Genomic DNA, 12,813 nt, shown 5'->3' with positions numbered 1-12,813 from the left:
GTGGATGACTTTGGGATTCAGCAGGTTTTTTTTTTGGTTTTGTTTTGTTTTGTTTATGTCCTCTGCAGTGGATATGTGCAATAAACAACATCTCCAGACAGATCTACCTGACTGACAACCCAGAGGTAATTCACAGCCACCCCACCTGCATCTCAGCACTTTTCTTAGTGTGAAAGATAAGCGTCCACCTCCTGGACCTGAGTGTGTTTCCTGTGGATTTTTAGGCAGTCGCCATCAAGTTGAATCAGACGGCTCTCCAAGCAGTGACTCCAATTACAAGCTTTGCAAAAAAACAAGAAAGTCCATGCCCCAGGTAACTAAAGGACAAAAGAAAAGTAGCTTTTGTGGAGCCAAACTTTGTATTAGGAATTTCACATGTACTAGAAATTTCATCCTTCCAGATCTGCCAGTTCAGCCCTATACTACAGAAACAGTAACTCTGACCAGGAAAGGGTAAACACTTTGCTCAGGGTCACACCACAGACGGGGGGCCAAGCCAGGATTCAAAGCTGTCAGCTTTCAACATCAGCATCATTCCTGGGGTCCATGCAGCTTCAGCCTGAGCAAATAGGATGTGCATTGAGTGTCTGCTAGTCAGGAGTTCTCCCCACATTTGTATCAGTATCAACAGTTACGGAACCAAAACAAAAATTTTAAAAATAATTTTAAAAAATCACCTTTTGTGTGTCCATGTTACAGCTGCAGGCCTTATCAGCACATACAGTGGTATTTTCATATGTGCATTTGTTTCACATACGTATTTTTCATATTTTTATTTTTCATAATTGTTGCTTTAACGCCACACTCTTCCATTAATTATTATTGTCTGTTTCAATACATTGGTCGTCTTCCCTTCCTTTACTTGCTGTTGTCATTTATAGTGAGCATTTTCACATGGACAGCTATCCTTTTACTTTGAATGCTGCGTTAGGGTTTATTCTAGGAATGCCACTCTTTATCTAAATGGGATTTTCCATTGGTTAAATAATAGAAGGCTGATTTATCTGTTAAGCTGATTAAAGCATGGTATCAAAGGGTGAGTTAAATCATGAGTGTATCAGGCACCCCAATAGCACGGTAGGAAGAACCCCGTTACGTGTTTTACAGAACTGTCCAGTGATTCCAGAAGAAAGTTGTCAGAAAGCTCAGAGTGATTAAGTAACTTCCCAGGGTCTCAGTGCTGTGCAGTGTGGAGCCAGTGTTCACACAGCCAACACGGGGACATGAGGAGGAAGAACACAAGATAAAACAAGACAGGTTGAGTCCAACTGTGAAAGAATGGCAGCGGAGGACTGCAGGCTTTGAGAAGTGGGGAGGCAGTCGGAACGGCGTGGGAAGACTGCTTGGTGACCCTAGGAGAGAGTGGGTGGGGTGGGAGAAGAGAAGGGCAGAAGGCCCCATGGGATGTCCTGTGAGGAGAACTTGAGCCAAGGAAACAAAAATGAGGAAGAAGCAACAAGTCTTGAGAACACTCCAGTGCCCTAATTTAAGGATACCAGTTTACACACAAGTAGCATGCTTATCAGATGGCACCCCACTCCAGTACTCTTGCCTGGAAAATCCCATGGATGGAGGAGCCTGGAAGGCTGCAGTCCATGGGGTCTCTGAGGGTCGGACACAACTGAGCAACTTCACTTTCACTTTTCACTTTCCTGCATTGGAGAAGGAAATGGCAGCCCACTCCAGTGTTCTTGCCTGGAGAATCCCAGGGACGGGGGAGCCTGGTGGGCTGCCATCTATGGGGTTGCACAGAGTTGGACACGACTGAAGTGACTTAGCAGCAGCAGCAGCATGCTTATCAAGTGCAGCTTTAAGGAAAGCACTTTATGAATGGAAACGGAAATACAGGTCCAGCCAGTGGGGCTCCTCTCTGAGCCTCGGATTGGGTCAGTGTCTCTCCTCTCTTTGTAAAGCCATGCGAGTCTGAGGGGGACAGAGTGGAGAACATGCACTAGGCTGGAGTTAGGAGATGTGGTCTTACCAACAGCTCTGCTCTGAACACAGATAGATGTCCCTGAGTCATCAACACTGCAGGTCTTTGTCCCAACTCTGACATGAAATGAATTAGACCACCTCCGAGACCACCTCTTCCCACTCTTAAAACGCTCTTTCTGGAGTGCCAAAATTCAGTTAGTGTTAGTAATTAGGTGTGATTGGCTTTCTGAAAAAACAGTTTGCAGCTCAGATTTAGTAATTGATTTTTCTCTTCTGTTCTAGAATATGTAAACCACATTCTTAGAAAGGACCCCATAGAAGAATCCCTAGAAAAAAATGACTGTAGCCAACTGGCTGAAATCTGACCAGAGATTGGAAGGGTGACACACAGCTGCCAGGTGGTCTCTGAGCAGTGGAGGGGTGGGGTACTCTCTTAGGGTCAACTCATTAAGGATAAAGGTTTTGATGAGAGTGAGGGAATGAAGCAGAGAAACTGTGTTCTTGGAGACAAATTGCTGTTCACTTCCAAGAAAATCTCATGTGTGGCCTTCACTCATTCTGCAGTTACTTATATCTAATATTCATTCATTTATCCTGTTGTTCAACACACGCTTGTTAAATGTCCAGTATGTGGCAAGGCAATGAGCTAGAGCATGAAACTTACAGACTTGTAGGGAAAGACAGGCAAAAGGTAAATTAGTTGAAATACAGGACAGCACTGTTATGGTAAAGATAAGAATGCTGTCATAAAGAATAAAGAGGAGACCAATTTAGGGGCTGTCTGGGGAGATAGTATTTAAACTGAGAAGAGATGAGAAGTAGCCTCTCTTGCAGAGAGCCAGACATACTGCATTCCCGACATCAGCTGTGGAGGCTGAATGGCAGAGAAGAGCTTGGTGTCTTTTGGGAACTGAAAGGATATCAGTGTAACTAGGTGATGGTCCGCCAAGGGAGGCCAGAGAGGAGATGAGCTTGGGAAGAAGGGAGACAGGGACAGATTGTGAAGGAAGTCAGACTCACACCTTCCTCCAGTGAGTCACTTGTATCACACTCCCCTCTTAAAGACTGCGTTGAACAGCAGGTGTGGTTCTGTCATTCTGGTTACTAAGGCAGTGTGACACTGCGGGAAAGACTCAGTTCCCAATCTAGCTCACCCACCAGATGACCGAGTCCAGTCAGGGTCATCAGCTTCTCTAGAGGCCGTGGTCCTTTTCTGTTAACAGTGGAGGTTAAGTGTCTCTCCTTGTACTGATCATCTACTATTCTGTCTATTGTTTCTCTGTCCACTTTCCATTCATTGTGCTCATTTGTCAGATGATACTATAAAGTAGTTCCTTACAACATACTGATACACAAACTATCAAATGAATGGAAAGATACTGAGAGTCTTCTTTTGGTTCAAATAATGTAAGAAATCAAAATACTTTTACATTCTTTACCCCTCACAGGCATTTACACTCTAGCTGGGGAGAAAAGATTATAAACATATGAAAGGTTAAATTACAGCATGCTGACACTGGGAAGAGAACAGACAGGGTCAATCACTGTTCAGACAGTGCTGTACTGTTCTGGCCACAATCCCCAAACCGCAAGTGTGGGTCCAGTGCTCAGCCCCGGAGGCACACGGAGGTCCAAGGCTGTCCTGACTTCCTGAGAAGAAACGCAGGACTGCAGAGGAGGGAGAGGGTCAGGCTGGCTTGCAAGGCCTGGTGGCTGGAGGGTGATCTGAGCTGCTGTTTGCAGTGCAGGAGAGGGTGGGTGAGCAGTGGAACTGAGGCAGAGTTGGCAGGAGGAGCACAGCGGAGGGCGCAGAGGGCGGGGAGAGGGAGGCCCTCAGGAGGAGGAGAGCCAGGTGGTTGACTGCTAGGCCAAAATGTAGTGTTCATTCAGCAAACATTTGTGAGTGCCTACTGTGTACCAAGTGATAAATATGATTTAGCTACAGCTCCTGCCCTCAGAAACCTCCGTTAAAGAGAGAAAGATACAGGAAATTAATAGGTAATAGAAGAAGCAGTCTAGCATCATGTGGAATGTCATGCACAGAACCAGCTGTAGGTAATGGGAATATCTGAGGAATTTTAACTATGGACGTGAACGACATCTTAAAAGATTTATTGGTAGAGTAAGTTACATCTTCTCCCTTATCTACCTGTAAAAGTCACATAGGCATTCGACATATATTCATTTGATTGTAAAAACTTAAGGTCAAAAGGCATTAAAAAAAATTTTTTTTTTCAACTTTGTACCCCAGCCAGAACGTGAAAAGTTCAGAGATGGAAAATGACAAGATAGTTCCGAAAGCAACAGTCACTATACCCGAAGCTGAACAACTGATTGCACCTGGAACACCTATTCAGTTTGACATTGTACTTCCTGCTACAGAATTCCTTGATCAGAACAGAGGCGGCAGGTATGGGCTAATAAGGGGGGTTGTTTCTGGGAGAATGTCGTTCCCCTCCCGCCCCCCACCCCCAGAGACCGTCCCCTTCTGGCGTAGAGTTCAGGTGTTAAGCGTTCTTTGAACTGAAGCCCTTGGGATTGTTTTGACTCTGGCTGTCCCCCTAGGCGTACCAACCCCTTTGGTGAAACTGAGGATGCGACATTTCCAGAAGCAGAAGGTAAGTGGCTTGTTTTGTGTGCTTTTTCTTTGCCCAGCAGAGAATAATCAGGGCCCTTGAAGTAAGATGTGAAGTCATGTTCCAAAAAGCTTTGACTTGAACTATGAATTGAAATTATGACCCACAGATGTTGTGTGTGAAAACTCATTAGGACACAATGCCGATAGAACAGGTCTAGCGTAAAAACTGAGGGGTGCAAGATTTTCTGCAAGCATTGTACCATTTAGCCACATCCATAACCTTTTTGTAGCTCCTGCAGAGCAACGTTGCTGAATCTAAATCTGCTATCACATTACTGCAAAACAGACTCCAAGAGGATAAAATCCAGATGAGTCATAAATATGCTATTTCAAAAATAACTCATTCTTAAATTTGAAGGTGACATGAAATATGGGGGGGGGATAAAAGTTATTTAATTCATTATAATTCAGATTGTTGTCTGATTTACATTCTTGTAAGGTGCATAAGAACATACCCGATAGAGCTAACCTGCTGCCTCACAGAGCTGCAGCTCCCAGCCGGGACAGTTTAGAAGTGCTGGCAAGGCCTTTTTAACACAGCTTCCTGACTGAAGCCACAGAATGTCATTAGAATGAAATGCCACTTATTTAAAAGTAGGACTTGTGAAGAGGCATTCCTCATAGCTTTAGGCAAAAAAATGAAAAATTATGTTATTAAATAGGCTGTGCCTCAGATCTGACTCTCTAGCTGACTTTTCACAGTCCACGTTATTTGTTACTGGTCTATACAGAAAACGTCAAACTTGTAAAAACTATCTTCCTATGGGAGTAACCGTTTATATAACATGTCAGTTATATTTTCCTAATTTGTTTTTTCACCATTCAGATATTTTTTAGGGGCTAGGATACTAATAGGGAAGACAAGTGAAGAAAATGTAGGCTTTTTACTTTCAAATGGTGGAAAGGAGAACTATTGTTCTTATAGGAAAAAAAAAGATCTTTCAAACCTTCTTCATGATTTTCCAGCTGTGATTGCTGTTAGTGTTTGTCAGGTTATGTGTCATTATCAAGAAGCAAATACTGTAAGCTCATTAGCATCAAATAAGTTAACAGTTTGAGACCTCCCAGAGTTTATGGAATGTCATCACTGCCTTTCAGTAATCAATGATGTGCATAAATTGAGTGAGATCCAACATCAGGTCTTACTTTCTTCAAATACATTTTCTTCTATAAGAGGATTTTATCAGCAGGCCAAAGTAATAAATGAATGTTCTATTATCTGGAAAAGCTCATTTTCAGAGAAAAGGTAAGATGATATACTAGTGGTCACGTAGAGTTTTAGTGCTAGAAGGACATTCATCTGGTTTCATTTTATAGATGAAGAAAAAGGTGCTTTTCTAGTCTAATGAATAGTTCCAAACAGACAAAATAATAGACAATAGAAGATTCAGAGCTTTGGTGGTTTGTGGTTTACATAATCAGAGTAATGAGAAGTTTTGGCTTTAGAAAGCCCTTCAGAAAGCAAGAAAAACCTGATGTTGGCCTGTCCTCAGACCAGCACGTGGGTCGGCAGGCAGGAAGTGAACATGATCCTGAGCAGAAAATGCTCTCTTGCAGATTCTCTTTTGCAGCAGATGTTTATAGTTCGGTTTTTGGGATCAATGGCAGTCAAAACAGACAACACTACGGAAGTGATTTACGAAGCAATGAGACAAGTATTGGCTGCTCGGGCTATTCATAACATCTTCCGGATGACAGAATCCCATCTGATGGTCACCAGTCAGACTCTGAGGTACGTTGTTTCATTTTTGGACTTTCTTACAGCTTCTAATTCCCTGTTAAGTCACTTCTAATCGTCTAGAATGTTCACAGTAGAATACTTGTTTGATTGGATTAAGTGACGACACTATTCGTGTTTCTGCTTTGCTTTTTATAACACGTTTCAATTTCTTAAGATACACTGGCTAAAAGAAGTGCCCTTAAAGACAAAAGCTGATTTCTTTAGAAACTGGTATTTTTAGAGGTGAGTGAATCCTACCCCACTGTGCATAAAGATGCTGTCATTTGAGTGCTACTGTCTCTCAGAGCTTGCAAATGAAAGGGGTTGTTTTTTCTCTTTCACCTCAGAGTACTGTGTAATAAAAATTTAAAAACTGTGAAAACAGACCATGAGCCTGTCTGAGATAACTAGACCACCACAAGGAAAATCTGGTTAATATTTCTTGGGCTGAAAATAAAGCAGCCAAGCCATATCAACTACATGATTTGGGGTTTCAAGTAACGAGAGCTATATGAATGATGGCAAACAGTGGTCAAGCTGTGGTTGGCACAGGTTTTATTAAGACCTGCACTGTCCATACTGCAGCTACATGGAACGTCTGAAACCTAACTCATCTGAACTGAGAAGTGTACAACACATGCCAATATTTAAGCTCTCATACTATCATACCCACCTCAGGGAGAAAGCAAAGTAATTGTTATGTTAGTAACATGTCTAGCTGGTAGTATTTTTAATCTATTATATTAATTTCACTTGCTTTCACTTTTTTCTTGATGCAGCTGCTAGAAACTTTTGAATTACACATAAGAAGCTTACATTAAATTTCTATGGGACAGCAGCACTGCTTTAGAGTCTTATTCCTGACTCTGGCATTTATTAGTTGTTTGAACTTGAGCAAGTTACTTAAGCTTTGTGCCTCGGGTTCTTCAGTTATAAAATGAAAACAACCTTATCCACTCCACATAGTGTTGTCATGAGGAATGAGTTAATTCATGTAAAACATTTACAGCCATCACTGGCACATAGAAAGGGCTCAATAAATAAATGTTAAGTTTCAAAAAAAGTTAACCAGTACTTCGGCAAAAATCAGAATATAGTTTCTTCCATTTATTAAAATCAGTCCTTTTCATGTGTTACAAACCTACTAAGAATGAGGGTTGTTTTTTTTTTACAACTCATTCATTTTAATTGGAGGCTAATTACTTTACAATATTGGGGTGGTTTTTGCCGTACAGCCACGAGTGTACATGTGTCCCCCATCCTGAACCCTCCTCCCCATCCTCCCCCACCACCCCTCTGGGTTGTCCCAGAGCACTGGGTTTGAGTGCCCTGCTTGGAGAATGAGGTTCTTATGAATAAAAACTTACATTTATTTAAAGCTTTTCTCCAAGTATGCCCTGGACCTTTCATAGGTATTGGCTCATTGTTCTTATAATCACCACCAAAAAGATGAAATTTATGTAAAAGCACTGGGAAAAAACATAGTGCATCAAAGAACACGATCCCAAAAAAAGTGCAAAGACAACACAGAATGGGAGAAAACATTTTCAAATCCTTTATCTAATACACAGAACTCTCACAAATGAACAAAGGAAAAACTCAGTTTAAAAACGGACAAAGGACTATCTATTCCTCCAAAGATAGGTAACTGGCCAAAAGCACATGAAAATATGCTCATGTCATTAGTAACTAACATGTAAATCATATCCAGAACCACTTCATAACCCACTAGGACGACTATAGATTTTAAAAAAATAGAAAATAGGTGTAAGCAAGTATGTGAAGCAACTGGAACCCATTGCTGGTGGGCATGTAAGATGGGTCAGCCACTGTGGGAAGTAATTTGGCAGTTCCTTTGGAACTTAAACATAGAATTCCATTCCTGGGTTGATAGCCAAAAGAATTTAAAACAAGTGTTCATATGAGAGTACTCTACACAATAGCCAAAAGGTAGAGAAATAATTCAATGTCCATCAAAAGATGAATATATAAACAAAATGTGGTATATATGTACAGTGGGATACTACTCAGCCTTAAAAAGAAATGGGGGTTCAAGAGGGAGGGGACGTATGTATACCTATGGCTGATTCATGCTGATGTATGGCAGAAATTAATACAATAGTGTAAGCAATTATCCTCCAATTAAAAATAAATTTTAAAAAATAAAGTTACTACAACAGATGAACCTTGTAAAGATTATACTAATTGAAAGACACAAAAAAGCCACAATATTGTATGATCATTTATATGAAATACCCAGAATAGGCAAATCTACAAAGATTAGTGAGAACTGCCAAAAACTGAGAAGAAAGGAGAACGGGAAGTGACTGCTCTAACGGATGCAGAATTTCCCTCTGAGGTGATGAAGCTGTTGTAGAACTCGATAATGGTGATGCTTGTTCAATCCTGTGATGTGTTAAATATCAAGAATGGTGAATTTGATGTTAGGTGTATTTTACCACTACATACACACACATCCTTATATGAGAATTCATAAGTTTTTAGAAGTCACACAGAAAATCAGATCTTTAAAAGCAAATACAGGTTACCTGTTATACACAGTAAACTATAAGTTTTAAATTTCCATTTATAGAAAACTTTTACAAAATACTTTGGTTATCCCAACTTAAGGGAAATTGCTTATGATGTATATTTTAAAAATCATTAAATTCATACTGACTAATGAAGACATAAATTATTATTTAGCTTTGTAGCTTAAAATTCCATGCACATTTTGTTAACCACCTCTTTGAAGTTTACGGAGGTTCTTATCCCAGTTTTACGAAGCAGATGAGAGAAGTCAGGGTAACTTGCATAAGATAAAAGTTAGTATTCAGGAATTTAGTCTTGAGCCCTCTGATGATAAATATTGTGCTTTAACAAATATAAGTGTATATTTTTCAAACTGTTACCATGGGGTAGGAGACAGCTTTGTTGAAATATAATTTTACATACTGTATAATTTACCTATTTGCAGTGTTTTTTAGTATGTACATACTTGTACAACTGTCACCCAGTTTTAGAACATTTTCATCATCCCCCCCCCAAAAAACTCACACCCATTAGCAGTCACTCCCTTTCCCCTGCAACCTGCTCAGTCCTAGCCACTAATCTGTTTTAACAGATTTTCCTATTCTGGACATTCCATATAAATAGAATTATAACCATCTTTTAACAAAGCAAATAGATATTTCACTTTCACTTATGAAACAGCACATCAGTAATAACTTACATACACAATACTATGTTTTAGAAAGTAGAAATTTGTATCTATAAAATAACAGTAAATTCTATAAGGTAGTTTTCTCAGACATGGATGATGCTTAAAATCCTTTTAAGAGAGTATCTAGAATACCTTCCTAAAGTTACTCCTCCTACACCCAAACTGACAGTTTGGTTAAATCTGGGAATAGTTCTGTTAGGGAACAGTTCTGTTAAATCCCTTAACTGTTCTCACCTCTACCCCATGTTTTTGAGAAAACTTGTTAAAACTGAGAAGTATATGGTTCTGGTACTTTAAGAGAAACAGGCTGATAGGAATTTCTGAGGCGGCGGCTGCAGAGTATTATCCATCCATGTTAATTTTTCTGGAGAATTGTAATGCTGCCTCTTTGGATAAGCACTAAAATGCTGTGAAATCCACTATTTGCCATCATCTTCCATTAAAGATGTCCTGAGGTTTAACTGCACAGGTTCGGTCAAGGCAGAAACCAGGGCACTCACTCCCTTTGGATGGTCCCATGGTGCTCTCACCTTGCCCTCAACCAGACAAAAACATATGAAAATATGTTTTCATATTTAAAGTTTTGTGTGGTTTCCTGCTGAAGTTCTACAAACTCATCTAAGAATATAATTTTATCCAACATTTGTGATATAATGAATCTCTTAAAATTTCAGGTTGATAGATCCCCAGACTCAAGTAACAAGGGCCAATGTAAGTACCCTGCTGCATGCTGACTGTAGTGATTACTCTCTAACTCACCTTTGTGGTCACTGGAAACACACTGTGCACTTAAAAAACTTACTTGCCAATCAAACGTCACCAGTAGTGTGCACTGTTTTTATGGAAAGTGAAAGTGAAGTCACTTAGTCGTGTCTGACTCTTTGCGACCCCATGGACTGTAGCCCACCAGGCTCCTCCGTCCATGGGATTCTCCAGGCAAGAATACTGGAGTGGGTTGCCATTTCCTTCTCCAGGGGATGTTCTCGACCCAGGGATCAAACCCAGGTCTTCCGCACTGCGGGCAGATGCTTAAACCTCTGAGCCGCCAGGGACCCTAATTCATTTGTTGCATAGTAATAGTCTATTCCTGTTTTTTTCTAGTTTGAACTCACCAGTGTCACCCAGTTTGCTGCTCATCAAGAAAACAAGAGACTGGTTGGCTTTGTGGTCCGCTTGCCTGAATCCACAGGCGGAGAGTCTCTGAGCACATATGTTTTTGAAAGCAACTCAGAAGGCGAAAAGGTCTTGTTATTTTCTTCATCTTAAGATGCCACAAAGGTGGCCGAGATAGCAGCTCAGTTGGGAGAGCATTAGACTGAAGATGCCAAATATTTCAGTCCAGAGATATTTAAAGGGTTATTTTGCACAAACCTCTTCAACATTTAGTTAACTACTCTTCAGGTCCCCACTGAGGAGTTTAAGAATACCTCCTACGAAGGCCCCACTGAAAACTGGAGTAAAACTTCCATATGGAAAGTACCTATCAAGCAAAAAGAGTGAAGAACTTTAATGGTGAAATATAATTGCTTAGGAGAGATAAGGAAATGTTAAAAAGCAGTTCACCTTAAATTTCTATTTTTAAAAGTTACAATGGAGAAAATCTTTTCTCAGGGAGGAAACCAAGGAAGCAGATGTGAGGAAAGTACATCTAAACCGTTCTTTAGTATGAAACTCTGTGGCTGCCTTTGCTACTTGGAATTAATCAAAATGATTCAACCTTCTTTCAGGAAGTATCTGTTAAGCACTGTGTGTATGAACATGCAGTGGCTAAATATGGTTGAGAGAAAGGAAAAAAGTACCTGGTAAGAATTTTAGACTGTTTAATAAGGTCAGTTTGCACTTAACATAAAGTGGCAACAAGAGACCAGTAAAGGTGGACGCTAGTGTTCCGAAGCCCCATCTGACGAACTTCCTGCAGCCAGATCCTCTGCCTCCGTGGTGATGTGATCAGACTGTGACCTCACTATACTTTCAGAGTCACATTTTCTTCTAAAGTTCTTATCCTTTTCTGCCTTTGCCAAACACTGCTTTTCTTTTTTTGCAGATATGTTATGCTATTAATTTGGGAAAAGAAATCATTGAGGTTCAGAAGGTAAGGTTCATTTTAGTGCTGGCTGAACAACTCAAAAGGTATCTGTATACTTACCTTTCTCTCAAAAAGAAAAGCGATGCTCACTAGGCAGGGTGGCCACGTCTGGGACTTCCTTTTAAGCCTTCTGTGTGCCAGGCATTTGTGATCAGCTAGTTCCTGTCACTGGAAACACGTGGCGTTGCTAACAAATACCACGGCTACAGCCTTGGTGGTTGGCTAGGTTTCCTCTGTTTCAGATTAAAGGACACTCACTAACCAGTATCTGCTGTGTGCTCTAAGGCCTCACTCCCCAGTGTGGTCACAGGCCCAGCAACACTGACTGAGATGTTATCTGGAAACTGTCTGGAAGTGAAGACTCTCAGACCTATCAGTAGTACCCAACTAATTTTTGAGAGCAAATTCTGTGTAAGAAAAATCCTTGCGGTTATAGCATTGAGCCAGAGACACAGTTCCTGCCCCCAGGGGTTTCTAGTTCAGCACTGCCCAGAACTTTCTGCAGTAACGGAGATGGGCTGTTTAATATGCAGATTGAATGTGGCTAGTGTGACTAAAGGAACTGGATTTGAAATTTTTAGTTTTAACTAATGTAAATAGTAACGTGTAGCTAGTGGGTATCACACTTGTGCAGTTCTAATCCATCAGGGAGGGGCAGGCAGGTCAAGGACTAGGACCAACATAATGAAAAAATAAGACTCGCGGCAAGTTTGTATCTTATGGTATGGATCAGAGTTGCCAAACTTTCTATAAAGGGCCGGAAGATAAACCTTTCCAGGCTCACCATCTCTGCTGCCAAACGACTCAACTCTGCTGTTTTAACATAAAAGCAGCCATAGTATGTAAATGAATTGGCATGGCTATATTCCAATAAAACTATAAAAACAAGTGGTGAGCCAAACGGCCATAGTTGGCAATTCTTGGTATAGAGTAAAAGGAAAAAAAGGAGTTTAAAGACAGCGGTCAGGGCTGTGAAAGAAATTCCTCTCTGGACTCTTTCCACAAAGATGATTCTGAAGTTTGCTATGTAAATGGTATTTTGGCTGACAGGTACAACCTTAGCCTAGTTTTTGGGAGAATATAATTGAGGTTTGTTTGTTTTTTTTTTTTTTAAGAGATGTTAGAAGGTATACCTAAGACAAGAGTCAGAAGAAATGAGGCTAGATTACAGAATATAATGACAACCAAACCAAAGGGGTTTTAAGTGCATT

The 12,813-nt window shown here is 40.6% G+C and overlaps 1 protein-coding gene across 3 annotated transcripts in view; it reads left to right on the top strand.

The window, feature by feature from the left end:
- Positions 1-12,813, top strand: part of APPL2 (adaptor protein, phosphotyrosine interacting with PH domain and leucine zipper 2) — a 51,885-nt gene that overhangs the window by 37,888 nt on the left and 1,184 nt on the right. For all 3 annotated transcript variants that reach the window (XM_010805164.4, XM_010805165.3, NM_001046206.1), the window contains 8 exons: positions 69-125; positions 225-313; positions 4,187-4,345; positions 4,501-4,553; positions 6,131-6,305; positions 10,191-10,227; positions 10,618-10,758; positions 11,561-11,608. In XM_010805164.4, the coding sequence (XP_010803466.1) occupies positions 69-125; positions 225-313; positions 4,187-4,345; positions 4,501-4,553; positions 6,131-6,305; positions 10,191-10,227; positions 10,618-10,758; positions 11,561-11,608 (759 nt within the window). The remainder of the gene's footprint in view (positions 1-68; positions 126-224; positions 314-4,186; positions 4,346-4,500; positions 4,554-6,130; positions 6,306-10,190; positions 10,228-10,617; positions 10,759-11,560; positions 11,609-12,813) is intronic.

This window comes from Bos taurus, chromosome 5 (genome assembly GCF_002263795.3).
Source record: "Bos taurus isolate L1 Dominette 01449 registration number 42190680 breed Hereford chromosome 5, ARS-UCD2.0, whole genome shotgun sequence".
NCBI classification, from domain to species: Eukaryota; Metazoa; Chordata; class Mammalia; order Artiodactyla; family Bovidae; genus Bos; species Bos taurus.
The sequence above is the reverse complement of the archived record's forward strand: the minus strand, read 5'-3'. Positions and strand labels throughout refer to the sequence as shown.